Here is a 17,643-nt window from a genome sequence, read left to right on the forward strand (position 1 = left end):
CTTGTGAAAAATAGGCATCCGATGATGTTGAGAACAATTGTGCCGCTTAATATTTTTGTGGAAACTGCACTAAATGTTATTTACAGATTTATTTGATGAATAGAAAGTTCAAAAGAACATTTATTTGAAATAGTTTTTTTTTTTTTATTTAAACAATATAAATGTATTCACTGCCACTTTTAATGCTACTATTGCATAAGCCCTTCAATGCACAAAATTCCTGCTTCTAGAGAAAATACATCACAGGAATAAAAGTTGCACCTGAACTAGCTGTATAACATTAAATTTCAAAAGAGGCAAAGACGTGTTTCACACTTTATTCATAGAAAAGCACTGAAATTCAACACAAATCATATAAAATGGTAGTAGCATTACATAAATAGTAATAAATTTTTGTTTATAGACATTAGCTCAAGAGGTTGCACAAACAAAAAGTGTTGATGAACTATACTTTTGTGGCAACAAATACTGGATACCTTTTTATAATTCAGTAGCACAAAGAGGCGACAAACACTTTCCCTTAAATTAAAACGAAACAAAATCAAACAGTAGATGAACTAGTGAACAATCTCTACCAGCGATTATTTTTTCCTTCTAAACTCTAGGGACAGATCAAAACACTGGTACAGTTAACACATACAGACACTTAAGAGTATGGAAGAGAGAAATCAAAAGCCAGAGGAGGTTATTCTCTTTTTGCAATGCCATTGGACCAACTAGTTAGCTACAGAAAATGCTCGTTTTTTTACCTTTTTGTTTCGTTTTTTTCTTTTTATGTATTTTTGTTTTTTTTTAACCGTACAGGCAGCACTATTATCATTCTGCAGATGTTTGTTTATAAAAAAGAAAAGAAAAGAAAAGAAAAATTTCCCTAATCTGTGAGCTTTCTCTCAGGTCCGGTTGAGGAACAAAGGCTGCATAACGTGGCTAAACACCTTGTGGTTCGAGTATGCCACAGTCGAGGCAACTAGTATGAATTTTGAAACAAAATCTGTGAACAAAACTAACCCAAAATGGAAACTAGCAAACCATACAAATGAAAGTGACCAACCTTAACCAACAACATAGAGAAATCTCCTCAAGATTTAGCCATTAATGAAGCATCTATCAAAGTCTCAATTAGGCAATGGTAAGTCGCAACCTCAAAACAGACCTTATTGCCCTCAAAAAGCCCCAATACAAGATAATCACGACCGTGTCAGAGCGAAGGAAAATAGAATAGCAGATGCCCTTCGTCCTTGTTCGGGCCAGTCGAAGGTGTAGGTCCGTTTTCTCTGTGCCGTACTCCACTGACATTGGCAACACAATGTCCTGAAACACATGCAGTGCTTTCAGAGAAGACTATAAGGCTTCAAAGTAAAGAGTTGTACGTAGATCAAAGGCAAAGTCCATCCAAAACTCGAAGCTCGTGCAGATTACTTTACTTACAAGATACAAACGGTTGAATTTTGGGAGAGCGCCCCGACCCCCCGAGCCAAACGAGGAGAAAAGACGGAGGAAGATCGGGGTGAAGAGGGCAAATCGTGAAGTGGTTCTGCATAGTCTGTTCATAAACATTTGTCCTCTCCTTTCTTCTTCTTTACATGCTTCCTCTTGCAAAAATGTATTACAAAAAAATAAAATAAAAGAGGATACAAATAAAACAGTAAAATCAGAAATGTACACAGGAGCACCTGAGAAATGTTTCTGAAGTCTTTCCTCTTACGGTCGTCACATTCCCAGCCCAACAAATTCAAGTATCCGAAAAGAAAAACATACAGTTATCATAAATAATTATAACTTTACAATTTTTTGAATTGACACTTTCATATTTACAATATCTTAAATGCTTATGCTACTATTTTTTTCTGTTTTGTTTCTTTAAGTGATTCCCTGAGAACGGAGTTGAGCATCTCTTTTCTCGTTTCCTCTCTTCTCGTTTTCCTTCAGATGGAAGCCGCGGAGTGCATTCTAAGTGTTCGGATCCACTGGGGCACTTGTGGAGGGCGGAGGTCATGGAATGTGGAAGATATTATGGTACACTTTAAAGCCAGCTAATTCCTTCTTCTGCCAATAGTTGTTGTCAAATGCGTCTATACAATTCGCCTAATTTGTACGCAGTAATTAATTGCTGATCCGAATGCGTCGTGTAGGGGATGGAATTTAATGAAGTGCTAGTACATATATATTATTACTGCTACTCAATCTCACACAAGTCTTTTCGTTTCCGTTTTCCGCTGAGAGGTAACAGAGAAACATATATGGCTGATATTGATGGGTAAATATCTCTGTTGTGTTCAAATTCAGCAAACCGCACGGAAGGATTGAGCACTCTCGAGCTGAATTTTCCAACAGAGATTAAGATGAGCCGATAGTAACAAGCACAGGAGAGAGGGGAGGGCTCACATCTTGTGGCTCGCTCGAGTCGTGGTTAGGAGGTTCGGCAGAGTGTAAGTTTGAGGTGATGTGCCCGTCTCACTCTTAAAACCAGGCCTTTTCCAGAGAGACTTAGAGAGAGAGTTAAAGCTGATCCGTAAAATACGATCGAGGTATGACGATAACACTGTGTGCGAGTGTTTCAGGAATGACCGTTTTGATTCGAGTGTTCAACGCCTCCCCCACGCTCAATTTACCACGTAATCATTTGGTTTCTCTTTATGTGCCACGTTTACATGTTTATCACAATATCTTGATTAAACGAAATCAAGAACTAGCCAAAACAAAAACATAAATGGTCATAGTTACAGTTGTTCTTCTCCCCTCCACAGGTTTGACCTGGTAGAATAACTTAGTGAACACGAATCGTTCACAATATAAAAGACAAAACAGATCAAAACAAACGGATAAAACTGAAAAATTCACCAAAAAAGGAGGAATAAAATAATGCCTTAAATAAATGAAGAATGAAAGAAAAACGGGTTTCAACCGAAACGTTCCCGTACCAACATCATGAGTTTCTTCTTGCCCTTATAGATCTGTTTGAGGTTGTCTATAAACTGGGCGAACTGAATGTGGCCGTCTTGGGCCAAAAGAAAGGTCTCGCGTGCCTTACTGAGGAACTCTATGAACTCTCCGTAGTGGCGCGGGCTGATGTGCGTGAGGCGGGAGTGGGTGGTGTTGATGTAGGCGCTGATGGTGGCGTCCAGGAGCTGTCTCAACGGGGCTTTGTCAGTGCTCATAAGCTTGCCCGAGTTACGTCTGCCAGGGATGCCGGCCAGGCCGGGGGCCGTCATCGTGCAGCGCCGCAAAATGTCTGAGAGCACCGTGGCGCAGTGAACGCTCTTGACCACCAGAGGGATGATGGCAGCCAGCTCGTTCTTGCCCAGCGAGTGGCTGAGAGCACAAGCCCACAGCACGTCGTTGATGGCTGGATGCGTGTCTTGGTTGTAGGCCAGGTTCAAGTGGGTCATGGCGAGAGACGCCAGTTTGAAGGCTCGAAGGGGGTACCCGCGGTGCTCCATGTAGCGGGCGATGGTGAAGAGCTGAGAGTAGGTCATGCCCGTGGAGGCGGCGTCGATCACTATCTGGTAAGCCGTCTCGAAGGCGATGTGGTCCTTCTCGCAGAGGGTGAGGGCGGACAGGGCGCAGTTTTGGGGGTCCTTCATGGCGCACTGCAGGGCCAGGGTGCGCGCGCAGCTGGCGAGCTCCTCCCGCTGTGGGTAGTCGAGGCTCAGGCGCAGGATGGTGTTGTGGGACATCACTGTGGCTGCCACTATGCTGGTTGCCTCGGTGGGGGTGAAGAGAGTGTACCAGCTCTGCAATATGCTAACCAAAGCTCTCAGACCTGCAATGAGACAGAAGAACCAATCAGAATAAACTTCTACATGCATTCAGTAACCACATGATAAAGTACCCAAGTCATTCAACTTCCAATTTCAGAGAATTTCATTTGAAAGTTTAAAGAGATAAAAAAGGTAAATTCTGTCATTAATTACTCACCCTCATCTTTGGAACACAAATTAAGATTTTTTTTGATGAAATCCGAGAGCTTTCTGACCCTGCATTGAGAGCAACTACCACGTTCAAGGCACAGAAAGATAGTAAGGACGTTATTAAAATAGTCCAATGTGATGTCAGTGGTTCAACCTTAAAGGAGAAGTTCACTTCCAGAACAAAAATATTACATATGTACTCACCCCCTTGTCATCCAAGATATTCATGTCTTTCTTTCTTCAGTCACGAAGAAATTATCATTTTTGAGGAAGACATTTCAGGATTTTTCTTCATATAGTGGTTCCCCAAGTCTGAACTTCCAAAATGCAGTTTAAATGCGGCTTCAAACGATTTCCAAACGCGGTTGTAAATGATCCCAGCCGAGGAAGAAGGGTCTTATCTAGCGAAACGATTGGTTATTTTCATTAAAAAAAAAAAAAAAAAAACACTTTATATACTTTTTAACCTCAAACGCTTGTCTTGCTCTCCCTGAAGAGAATCACATGTTCTCCCTCAACTTCAAAATCCCTCTACATCGCTGTTTTACTTTTTTCTTAAGGGTGTTTGACCTTCTTTGCAGGTTCACTTTGCAAAGACTGGGTCAGTACTTCTGTAGCCATGTAGGATGATTTTGAAATGATTTTTGAAGTTGAGGGAGAAAATACGATGGGGAGTTTTTCGACATACCCTAACTGTCTTAACCCAGAATACACAGAGTTCAGGGACAGCAAGACAAGACGAGCATTTGAGGTTAAAAAGTATTTTAATTGCATTTTTTTAATAAAAAAATAACCGATCGTTTTTACTAGATAAGACTCTTCTTCCTCAGCTGGGATCATTTGCAACCATATTTGGGATTGTTTGAAGCCGCATTTAAACTGTAGTTTGGAAGTTCAAACTCGGGCACCATAAATGAGTCCATTATATGGAGAAAAATCCTGAAATGTTTTCCTCAAAAAACAATTTATTTGCGACTGCAGAAAGAAAGACATGAACATCTTGGATGACAAGTTTTTGTTCTCATTTAATTTTACGAAGCTACTAAAATACTTTATGTGCAAAGAAAACAAAAATAACGACTTTATTCAACAATGTTTTTTCTTTGTGCACAAAAAGAACCACTGATGTCACATGGACTATTTTAACAATGTCCTTACTACCTTTCTGAGCCTTGAACGTGTCAGTTGCATTGCTGTTTTTGCAGGGTTAGAAATAGGGCTGCAACAACGAATCGATAAAATCGATAAAAATCGATTACTAAAAGCGTTGGCAACGAATTTCATAATCGATTCGTTGTGTCGCGCGACGCAGAGACATTTGGTTGTTATTATATATATTAAAAAAAAAAATTGAGCGCAGAGCGGAGTGGACACATTCGGTCTCTCTCCCGCTCTGATGCCAGCAGAGTTCGGCACCTCATAAGCTGTGTTTCCATCCAAAAATGCGAATTTAACTTATGCGCAAAACTGGAACATTTGAGCATAAAGCACCGTTTCTACATTATATATATAGGCCTATGCTGCCCCGATTTATATCAAACATGTTTGATAAGCCTACTTTGGCTAGCGTACTTTCACAGCAGCCAATGCTCGATCGCAAAACAGCTGCTGTACGGGTCGTTGGATAGTGGAGATGGAGAAAACTACTTCTATAGTTTTTGTAACACTGTCTGTCTGTATAATGTGTCGAAAACATACCACAACCGTAAGGAGAAAGAGGAGCTCTGCTGAGGTGAAATCGTCTCAGTTTTGAATAGGGCTGTGACGGTGGCACATTGTTTTTTTATATATAGCCTACACTTCAGTCAGCAAACAAGCAGCCTAAAAACGCTAAAATAAATCAAAGAAATAATATATTTAATTAAGAAAGTAGCCTAAGAGTATTAAATAGGCTATTAAACAAACATTCCTTGTAAAAATGTCCGACAGCTCATCAATTTTTGGCCGACTGAATTTCCAGTCCGACTGTCTTTTTTTCTCTTTCTCTTCCTCATTACACAGCTGCTGTTTTTAATAGCAAAGTGATTACATTTATTTTCGTTCCTTTAGTTTATAAAGTTAATTTAGAGATATATTTGGAACACTTTTTGTTTGTTAAATTCAAGTTTTTGTTTTTTAAAGTTATATAGCAAACAGCGGCAGACAGATCTAAAGCCTGCTTAATTCATCGCGATTTAAATTAAAATCCATTGATATAAAAAACTTAAAACATATCACAATATTAGTTTAATCATTCAATCAAGATAATTCCAAAGTTTGTGCGGAGAGAAGCGCGCTTTGCAGGACATGGAGACGCCAGTGCAATGTGGAATTTCTTTTTTTGCTCATAAAGGTAAGAGTAATTTACCACCCGGGCCGGAACTGTAAAGGGTCTACCTTAGTTTGTGTGTACTAACAGTATCAACAAAATGTGCTCTTAAAGAAAACAAACAGAATACGCTTGATATCTTTGGTTTAAACAGGAGCGCTTCACAATAATTAACCGAAACCCAGGTAATTGCCTCACAAACACAATATCTATAGAAAGCTTTAAATTATTATTTTACTAAACGAAATAATTAAAATCGAAAACAAAACTCTTTCATTAGCTAATCCATAAAGATGCATTGGGCATTAATGAGCAGATGGCAGGATCGTCAATTTCATCTTTGCAACACTGAATCAGAAAATACTAGTTTATTAATAAGTAATTCGAATATTTTCTTAATTTTTGCCTTGACACATTCATGGTAATTACTTTTGCTGGGGCTTTGAGGTAGCCTGGGTGTCCCCATACTGCCTTGCGCAGCGCGATTTTATTCACGCTTCTAGTCAGTCTGGAAACCATGGACCTAATTTTCACCTAAGATAGGGAACCAATCACAGAACGGGGAGGGAGCAGCAAGACGATGACGCCTTCTATGCGACTCACCGAAGGATCCAGCATGGCAGCAGACGCAAAGTTATCTTTCGTGTCTACACCATGGTCTACACTGGACGCGAGCGGCGCGACAAATGACATTAGAACGCAAGTTTATTTTGAAAAAAGAGCAACTTTTGGCGTTCGCTCTACATACGTCATCCGGTATAATTGAAACGATTGGCTATGAGCTACGCACAGGCGCATTTGATAGACATTCGTATCGCCCAATAAACGGCTCTGGGCATTCGTAAACCACGCCTCAAATACGAGAAAATGAACATGTGGTTCCCAGACCACGAATCATGACGAAGTCATAACGTGGTCTGGTGATAGCCAGGCTAGCTTTGAGGCCAGTTTTGCGTGCATTTGAATGCGGAACTCTTCCAGCTGGTCGCTGCTGATGGCAGGACACTAAACACCGCCATGGCAGAATGAATGTAGCAGAAAGTTAGTCAAGTTATCCCGTTCCAGCGTGCAAAGTCACATGACTTTTTTAATGCGCACTGAGGAATTTAATTTGAGAGGCTTCTTGATGGGAAATGCCAACCATGCAGCATGTACACCACAGCAAGCCGCTGTCTTGACGGATAGTAATTTTAGTTTATTTGGCAGATGTAAAGCATACATGTGTATGTTTTTTGTGTTAGTCCATTTTTATTTTATTATTATTATTATAACAGTTCAAGGAGCAACATGTTCGTGCACTTTCTAAAGATTTTAGTTCTGTTTTTGAATAAAGGGTTGTAAATCCCTTGTTTTTTTTTTTATCCGATTCATCGATTAATCGAAAAAATAATCGACAGATTAATCGATTATTAAAATAATCGTTAGTTGCAGCCCTAGTTAGAAAGCTCTCGGATTTCCTCAAAAATATCTTAATTTGTCTTCCAAAGATGAACGAAGATATTATGGGTTTGGAACGACATAAGGGGTGAGTAATTAATGACAGAATTTTCAGTTTTGGCTGAAATATCCTTTAAAATACACAATGGGCATCACCTAGTCCAATTATTGTGTATAATAAAGACAAAGCTGAGCTGCAGTTGCATTATTTAGGTCAGCTAATTTGAGTTTGACAAAAATTAGTTTGGATTTCATTCAAACTACAGGGTTTACATGACATTTTAAAAAGACAGAACTATGAAAGTGTATGTCAGTGTCTTAAATGAAATGAGTGTTCATTTAAACCTGGCAGGAAAAAAAACATTTAAAAAATCAATTTGATACAGACCGACTTCAGTAGCACATGTGACTAGCCAGCGAACCATCTCCCGCCGCCTCCAGTTGAGTGTGGAAAGAGTCATCCTCATCACCTGCAGAGAAATGTCATGTTGGATTAGACGAACAAAAGATGCAGAACAGTGTACTGGAACAAATACACACAGTGTACATAAAACCACTGAAAACTATTCAAAATAAGACTACCATATAAAACCAGAGAATAAAAGGTTCAATTTGTAATGAATTTTCACAATATTACTGTATCAAATGTGACCCTGAACCCAGTGTTGTTTTCGTCAACGATGACGACGAAATCATTTCGTTGACGCCACTTTTTTTCATGACGATAACGAGACGATGACGAGATAAAAATGGCTCGTTGATGACTAAAACATGACGAGACGTGTGTGAGTTTTCGTTGACGAGACGAGAATAGACGAAAATGTTAGTGGGTGGTCCGTCAGACGTTTAAAATGCATGACATTTCCGCTTATTGTGCATGCCAATCAAAACTTAAAAAGTATCTGACGCTATGGCAAGCTGTTTTAGCATTAAATACTCTTTGCTATACTAGTATGGCAAGCCGTTTTAGCATTCCATCCTTTTTTGTCTTTTATGTTCTATGACATTCCTTCATTATTGTAATTATTGGTGAAAATAGTCGATCCGGAAGCTCACATTGTGTTGAACTATAGATCTGCTATTTTCAGAACTTATAAGTGACACTACCCAACAGCAAAATACTTACTGACCTACATTAATTTGTTAAAAGACTACTTTTCCCCCTTTTTTTGACTAAAACTAGACTAAAACCTTTTTGACTTTTCATCGACTAAAATTGGACTAAAACTATCACATATAGAAGTGACTAAAATTTGACTAAAACTAAGAAGCATTTTAGTCCAAAAGACTAAGACTAAGACTAAATCTAAGATGGTTGTCAAAAACAACACTGCCTGAACCACAAAATTAGTCTTAAGTAGCACGGGTATATTTGTAGCAATACCCAAAAATACATCGTATGGGTCAAAATTATTATTATTTTTTATGCCAAAAATTTACCTGAAGGCCGAGCTCCAGTGCTACATTGAGCAGTGTGATGTCAGGAGGGTTATCTGCAGGAGTAGCGATCTTAAAGGCATCCTGGGCCAGTTTGAAGATGAGGGAAGAGGAGTGGATGTGCTTCTGAATGGCCTCCAAAACAGTCCGCAATCTCAACATGTCGCCTAAGACACAACACAGACTTCACTTTGCTAAACACTGGCACAGCACATAAAAGTTTGTTTAAAGTGAACCTCACATGTGACCCGTTGCAAGCGATCTCACTCACCCTTAGCAGCAGTAAGCATGGTGGAGGCCAGTTCACACTGCTGAGACTCTAGGTGGCCCAGGGTGAACCAGCGTGGATATCTACTGGGCACTATGGAGATGCCATGGTGAGGGTGTCCTACATCACCTGAGGGAGCTGTGGACTCCAGTACTGGAAGCCTGTGGTAAACATAATTATTCAGGATTAGTCACACATACATGACTCTATAACAACACATTTTTTCTACAGCCTTTTACTCAGTTTACAGTGTGCTACTTTCACACACTGGCTCTGGTTTCCACTAGATCTGTCTGATGGCCAGTGATTAGAAACCATGCTCTACGCTCTGCTACTCCTGCCTGAGTGAACATATTAGACCACACTAGCTCAGACTCACAGAAGGTGCGCAGAGGGAACAGTGCTATTGATTGTGTATTAGTGAGGACTGTGATGAGCTAGACTCGGATAATGATGCCTCAGTGCAGATATACAGTAATAAGGTCCCACAGAGGCTTTATAAAGCTGGAGCCATATAGCGTAACTTGCTCATCACGTGGAGATTCAGTGTAATGGGAGGAAATGTGCTCAATAACTAAAGGTGTAAACAATGCATTTTGAATGAGCATGAAAAACATGACAAAGAGAAGAACATCCAACATTCTTTTGCAAGTCGCTGCATGACGGTGTGACTTTCCAGTTTTGAAGTACACTACTGTTCAAAGTAGTACTGTTTAGGTTAGTAGGTTTTAGTTAGTAAGAAATTAACTTTTATTTAGCAATGATGCACTACATTGCTTAAAACACACACTTTAACACTGATGATAATAATAAGAGCAGCAAATCAGCCTATGTGACCCTGGACCACAAAACCAGTCATAGGGGTAAATTTTTTGAAATATAAATTTTGAGATTGATACATTACATAAAAGCTCAATAAATAAGCTTTCTATTGATGTATGGTTTATTAGGATGCGACAGAGATATAACAATTTGAAAATCTGGAATCTGAGGATACAAAAAAATCGAAATACTGAGAAAATCGTCTTTAAAGTTGTCCAAATGAAGTTCTTAGCAATGCATATTACTAATCAAAAATTACGTTTTGATATATTTAAGGTAGGACATTTACTAAATATCTTCATGGAACAAGATCTTTACTTAATATCCTAATGATTTTTGGCATAAAAGAAAAATCTGTCATTTTGACCCATACAATGTATTATACCCATGCTACTTAAGACTGGTTTTGTGGTCCAGGGTCACATATTAGAATGATTTCTAAAAGATCATGTGAAACTGAACACTGGCATAATGGTTGCTGAAAATTCAGCTTAACACCACAGGAAAAATTACATTTTAAAATATATTAAAATAGAAACAGGTGAAATTGTAATAATATTTCATGGGGCGGGATTGGGAAAGGTCCTCAAGCAAGGATTCAAACTTGGGACACCCACAAAGCTATTGGCGCCGACTACATTTTAATAGGTTAGTTCACACAAAAATAAAAACTCTGTCATTAATTGCTCACCCTCATATCATTTCAAACCTGTAAGACCTTCGTTCATCTTTGGAACACAAACTTTATTCAACAATTCTCCTCTGCATCACCCTAGCACCATATTGGAGAGTACCACAAGATGAGTGAAGGTCTTTCGGGTTTGGATCAACATGAGGGTGACAGAATTTTAATTTTTGGGTGCAAAAACAAAGCTAATAAAAATGGAGTCTCACCTCATTGCACGAAGGCCCAGTTTGTAGGCCAGGTCGGTGTCGTGTGGCAAGAGGGCGGTGAAGAGGTACTTGGCGAACGTGTGCATGGGAACGCTCTCTCTGTGGATGACCTCCCCCAGACCACTGAAAGGCCCACCTGGACATATGGAGAAGAGCACATCAGAACTGCGCTGTCTATCATATCAGATTGCAGGGTTGAGTCAGGCTTGATGGACAGGAGGCTGTTGAGTCAGTGAGGGCACGCAGAGCAAGTGAGAGAGAGAAATCTGAGTGGAGCGTATCGCTGGGACGGCTGGGGAGGACGATGAGAAGGCAAACAGGCGGCAAGGCCTCATGGGCTTTGACAGAGTCTGTCCTCCCTAGTAGCAGCGCAGATGTCTGCTCTAAGGTTACACCGCGTGTCAGTGGGAGGCTCAGATGCAGGGTGGCCTGTTTTGGGGAAGGGAGTTGGGGACACTGCAGAGGCCAGCCTGCAGATCTTTTTACAGGCATAGCACTCCCTCTCTTTCTCTCCCTCTCTCTCTCTCTCTCTCTCTCACACACACACACACACACACACACACACACACACACACAGGCTAGAGATGGGGAGGAGGAAAAGATAAAAGTAGACAGAGATCCACATGGGGGAAAAGGTTGTGGGAAAAGCAAGAGAACAGTAAGGGGAGGAAACAGCTCCACACAGGGAGGATAGTGCCTATGGGGTGACGACAAGAGCGAAAGGTTGAAAAGTAGACGTGATATTGAGAACAAAGAGTTTGTACCTTCTAAAAGGAGGATGGCTTGTTTGCGGAGTGTCTGCACTAATACGTCATCCAGCTCCATCTCTTGCAGCTTGGCCACGATCTGCTCCTCGTTCCGGCACACCTTGTCCTGGGCGTACAGGCCCTCGGGCATTAACCGCTGCTGCCCCATACCCATCAGCGCCACCTCTAGCGCCAGCGCCAGGTACGACTCTCCTCCATCTGCACATCCCCACACCGGCACATGCTGGTACACTGGAGGCTTGGGCTCACCGGAATCTATTAGAACACAAAGTGGGGTTTGTCAATGTCAATTTACAGCTTGCTGCAAATATTCTTTTTGCAAAAAAAAGCAATAAAGAAATGTGATGCTAAAAATGAAGCAAGTACATATACTACCAGTCAAAAGTTTTCAAACAGTAAGATTTTGTATGTTTTTTAAAGAAGTCTCTTCTGCTCACCAAGCCTGCATTTAAAGTACAGGAAAAACAGTATAAGTTTGAAATATTTTTAATATTTAAAATAACTTTTTTCTGACAGCTTTTTTCTCAGCTGATTTTTTAGCATCGTTACTCTAGTCTTCAGTGTCACAAGATCCTTTAGAAATCATTCTAATATGCTGATTGGCTGTTTAAGAAACATTTTATTATTATAATCAATATTTAAAACAGTTGAGTATTTTTTTAGAATTCTTTGATGAATAGAATAATAAGATCCAAAGATCAGCATTTATTTGAAACAAACAGCTTTTGTAACATTATACAATATAATATTCAAACGCTTGGAGTCAGTATAATAAAAAAAAAATTGGGAAAGAAATTATAGAAATTAATACTTTTATTTAGCAAGGATGCTTTAAATTGATCAAAAGTGATGATGTGATAAGTGATAATGTTACAAAAGTTTTTCAGATAAATGCATTTTTTCTGTACTTTCTGTTCATCGGAGAAACCTAAAAAAAATTCTACTCAGCTGTTTTTAACATAATAATAATAAATGTTTTTTTTAAGCAGCAAATCAGATTATTAGAATGTTTTCTGAAGGATCGTGTGACTGGAGTAATAATTGAAGGAAAAATTCAGCTTTGAAATCACAGGAATAAATTACATTTTAAAATATATTCAAATAGAAAAGTATTACTGCATGAAAAAATCTATTTCAATACAGTTTAATACAAAATATAAAATTAATTCCTGAGATGGCAAAGCTGAATTTTCAGTTTTCAGCATCACATGATCATTCTAATATGCTGATCTGGAAATCAAGTAACATTTTTAAAACTTTTTCAGGATTCTTCAAGACTAAAAGGTTCAAAAGAAGAGTTTATTCGAAATTTTTGTTACAATTTAAAAGTATACTGTTACTTTACTCTCTTTTTTTTGTACTTGATGCATCTTTGCTGAATAAAAGTATTTCTTTCAAAAACAAAAATCCTTTACTGACCCCAAACTTGTAACACATAAAAACACCACAGACTAAGTCTATATCAATGTCTAAGGATATCTGCATGGAAACTGAGGAAAAACACCATCTGTTTGCTAAGAATTTAGACCCTCATCACCAGCTCACTTAAATCCCCTGGCAAATTTATCCTGTTGGCCTGTTTGTACAGTGGGCAACGAACAGGGATCAATGGGTTCATCTTACTACACTGGAAAACATCTCAATATCATCATAACAAATCCACACAAAACAATTTAACCAAGTTACGGAATCCTATCTAGAGATTTGGTTAACAGTAAACTGCCTAAGTAGTAAAGCAAAAGAGTTAGAGAGTGCAATGTTTTGGCTTTCACACTGCTGCTGCCGCCGCTACAGCTGCTGTTGCTGGTCCTGCTAAGCTAAGATCCTGACCTTCGGACACTCTCATTGGATAAAACCAAGAGTCCGCCCCCATCCCAGCACATGCCAGATGTTTCCAACTGTGCAACAGAGTCAAACAAAGAGCTATGCTCTCTAGCACACATACAAACATACAGTGTAATGCACAACAGGCGCACACACAAGCCAACACGACTGCTACAGCGTCGCGGCCAAAAGGGGAGCGCTACGACGGGACAGGCGCACAGATATGCACAAACTCTTCCAAGTCACAGTACCATTTGCCAGTATTATTCAGGCACACAATGCCTCTCTGTGGGTTCCTCACTACAGGAATACAATGGCCGACACTTTCCATTGGCCTGAGCTGGGAGGGATGTATGGAATGCAAATGCTGATTGATTTTATACGTTTTACACCACTGAGTGGGCAGAATGACCTTTCTGATACAATAGCACCCCTTAACACTGCTCAGAAAAGGAGGGCAATTGTAAAGAGCGAGGAGATGGGGCTCCAGCAGACTGAATGAAGCTCTCAAAGACACAGGCCAGTTGCTGAGCGAGAAACCGAATAATGCCCAAGGCGTCTCGGAGAGTCGTAAAAGGACAGAAGCCCAATGACAGCCTATAATTGTGTACCTCCGGTATCCATGGTATTGTCATCCTCCACTCGACACGTCTCCGTGAGGGTAGCGAAAAGGCAGCCAATGGGGTCGAGGGGGTGGCCCACCCAGCCCTCCAGATTGGTGGTGTTGGTCATTCCCCTTTGCAGCAGCTCTGAGGACACAACAGGAGATATATACTTGTATTAGGAACCAGTTGCACAATTACTGTTGAAAATTGTCAATTCTCCAAAAGATAGAGCTTCTGATTAACAATAACGAATTTTTATTCAAAGCTGATCAATGTGTGTTACCTTTCTTCTGATGCTTGTATATGTCTAATTGCCTTTGCTGTTGCAGCCGGAGAGTGTTGATTATGGCAACGGCCAGTCGCAAGGCTTCTCTGGGGTAACCATGAGAACGCAGAGCATCCACCCTGGCGCATGCTGTAGGCACGTGATCTGGAACAAGTCACATGACACCGTATAAACATGGTGGGGCTCCTTTTAAATGGGACGGTTTCAATTTCAGACCAAATTTTAATTGAAACTGCTGGATCATGCAGACGTGAAATCAGATTATGACACACAGCAGGAAAGGTCTTACTAAGAGTGACATTTCCTCACAGACTTAAAGGGATAGTTCACCCAAAAATGAAAATTCTGTCATTAATTACTTACCCTTATGTCGTTCCAAACCCGTAAGGCCTTTGTTCTTCTTCGCAACACTAATTAAGCTATTTTTCTTGAAATCCAAGAGCGTTCTGACCTTGCATAAACAGCAACAGTACTACTACATTCAATGCCCAGAAAGGTAGAAAGGACATTGCTAAAATAGTCCATGTGACATCAGTGGGTTCAACCATAATTTTATGAAGCTACAAAAAAAATTTTTTTCGCACAAACAAAAAAAAGAAAATAACGACTTTTGGTTGAACCACTGACATCAATAAAATTGCCCACATGGTTCAACCATAATTTTATGAAGCGACGAGAATACTTTTTGTGCACCAAGAAAACAAAAGTCACAACTTTAGAACCTGTAGAAGCCGTCTGAAAAGAGAAGAAATTGATGAATAAAGTTGTTATTTTGTTCTCTTTGCACACAAAGAGTATTCTTGTAGCTTCATAAAATTAAGGTTGAACCACTGATGTCATATTTCATGATGTCCTTACTACCTTTCTAGGCCTTCAACATGTTAGTTGCATTGCTGTCTAGGCAGGGTCAGAAAGCTCTCGGATTTCATCAAAAATATCTCAACTTGTGTACCGAAGATGAACGAGGGTCTTACAGGTTTGGAACGACATGAAAGTGAGTAATTAATTTTTATTTTTCACTAAAATAGTTATGGCTGTCAATGTTTTTACTGTTTTTCACTATCTCTGTGTCATTATAGTTATAGCTGTGGTGTGAACTTCCCTATTCTCATAGAGTTAGAGTGATTATTAAAACTTTATAGTGGTGCGAACGTGCCTTCCGGCTGCTCTGAACAGAATCAACATGGACAAACATTGTTTAAAATGCCTGAGAAGTATGTAAATACGTACCCAGCCACAGTGGCAGGCCCTGGGGGTTGAAGAGCAGGCTCTCTCCCTCTCTCTGGTAGGCCGGCGACATGTAGAAGTCACTACTGATGATTCTCTGCAAGTGACTATCCTGCCAGTGCAGGTCACAGGCCTCCATTGCTCTCGTGAACACAGTTCTTCTAGGCCGGGCCAGTGAGTCTACACCGAGTAAAACATAGTTATGTGAGCAACAGACATTGAGATAAGTGGATAATTTCAGGTTTGGAGCAACTGAACGAAGGCTTACCCTGAGCCAGGTTGCTCTGTGGCAGAGCGTTGGTGATGTTGGGCAGCTCGCTGCCGTAATTGCCGTCCTCCAGAGGGCAGATGTCCATGTCTCCCCATTTCTTCAGCTGTCTCAGCCAGCCACTCTTCTCTTCGCTTTTACAGTGCGGGTTTAGCACGATACACACCCACAACGCACCTGCAAACCCACAGCGCACAGACATCTTTAGAACTGAAGTGTGAGTGAGAGAGAAACTAAAAAGGTAAATGTACATAAAAGAATAAAGAAAGGCGATATTGAATTTTAGGTTGCCTATTTTTATACACTTTTTAACTAGTTTAAATCAGCCAGCTTTTGATTTGCTCTTAAATGCGAAATGTGAAAAATCACCAGATTTAATAGATGAGGCTCTAGCACATCAACGTCAAACACTGGCACTGGGGAGCATATGAAATTTGGCAGGTGTAGGGTTGTCTGGTGGGCTCGTGTAACTGGCGATGCCTTTTTGTATCTAGGTAACAGATGGCTGGTCTGCGTCTTTTTCCATTGCTGTCATGTACATGCAGCCCTGATTGGCCAAACTGCTGAGCTCTGGCCAATCAGAATAGCTGTCAACTAAAACACTGAACTGTCTTGCACATTTATTGGATGCTCCGGTCACAGTGATGCTCTTGCGAAATCAAAATGTGCGGTCAACCCGGCAGGTGCGCCTTGTTTACAGCTACAACCGTTTCGAAGGAAAAGGAAGCCAGAGACGCAGCTCTCAAATGAGCCTCTTCAGGATGTGCTCTCATCAACTTCTTTAAATGGCCCGATCAATAGGAGGCAGCTTTAAAGCTCATTGATCCTGGCCCTTTCATGCCATCCCGATAGAGGCGGGCGGCCGGTCCACTGCATGTGCCGCAGACTAAGTCAGTCGTAGGCTGATCCACTTGCCCTGACTGAACTGCTGCGGTTCAGACGGTGCACATGCACGAATGTGCTTAAGGCTAAGGATATTGAACCAATGAGCAGAAGAGTAAGTACTAATGATTAAGGTTCAGTTTTGTAGAACTGCATAAGAGGGATGAGCATATACGTCAGTGTTCAAATACGAATGCTTCGAAAAATGTGATCAACATTTGAACCGCATCCTATTAGTGATTAAGAAACATGCCCTACAGGTTAAGAAGAATAAAACTCACCCAGCTCGTCCCAGAGTTGTCTGCATTTGTCTGTCATGCCTGTGCCCTGTTGTCGCCACAGAGATAGGCGCGGGTCAGCCATGAACTGCTCCGTGATGAGTGTGAGCATCCGCGCCCCGTTTGAGTCGCGCATCCTCAGCATTTCCCTTACCTGTACAAAAAAAACCTGGTTTAACCTCATGCATCACATAAAAGACTAACACGCACCTGTGTCTAACACAAATCAGCATCATATTTTGAAGAACAAAGCAAGTAATTAGTACATAAAGCATCTTGTGCAAGGACTATGAGATCAGAATGTTTATGTATGTGTTTGAGCACTATATTCAGCATCAATATCAAAGGCTGTAGTGCAGTCCTTCAAATCTTCAGATAGCAGACAGGTAAAGCAATGAACTGCGCTGGCTATTGAAAATAAGAGGCAGC

General features: G+C 40.4%; 1 protein-coding gene across 1 annotated transcript in view; it reads right to left on the reverse strand.

The window, feature by feature from the left end:
• Positions 1-302: 302 nt before the first annotated feature.
• zswim5 (zinc finger, SWIM-type containing 5) overlaps positions 303-17,643 on the reverse strand; it is a 48,176-nt gene continuing 30,835 nt past the window's right edge. Inside the window, exons 4-14 of the mRNA XM_073849162.1 lie at positions 17,218-17,368; positions 16,055-16,231; positions 15,790-15,966; positions 14,557-14,703; positions 14,280-14,417; positions 11,842-12,099; positions 11,078-11,213; positions 9,365-9,522; positions 9,097-9,260; positions 8,045-8,126; positions 303-3,763 (exon numbers count right to left, since the gene is read on the reverse strand). Coding sequence (XP_073705263.1) covers positions 2,901-3,763; positions 8,045-8,126; positions 9,097-9,260; positions 9,365-9,522; positions 11,078-11,213; positions 11,842-12,099; positions 14,280-14,417; positions 14,557-14,703; positions 15,790-15,966; positions 16,055-16,231; positions 17,218-17,368 — 2,451 coding nt within the window. The 3' untranslated portion in view covers positions 303-2,900. The remainder of the gene's footprint in view (positions 3,764-8,044; positions 8,127-9,096; positions 9,261-9,364; positions 9,523-11,077; positions 11,214-11,841; positions 12,100-14,279; positions 14,418-14,556; positions 14,704-15,789; positions 15,967-16,054; positions 16,232-17,217; positions 17,369-17,643) is intronic.

This window comes from Garra rufa, chromosome 10 (genome assembly GCF_049309525.1).
Source record: "Garra rufa chromosome 10, GarRuf1.0, whole genome shotgun sequence".
NCBI lineage: Eukaryota > Metazoa > Chordata > Actinopteri > Cypriniformes > Cyprinidae > Garra > Garra rufa.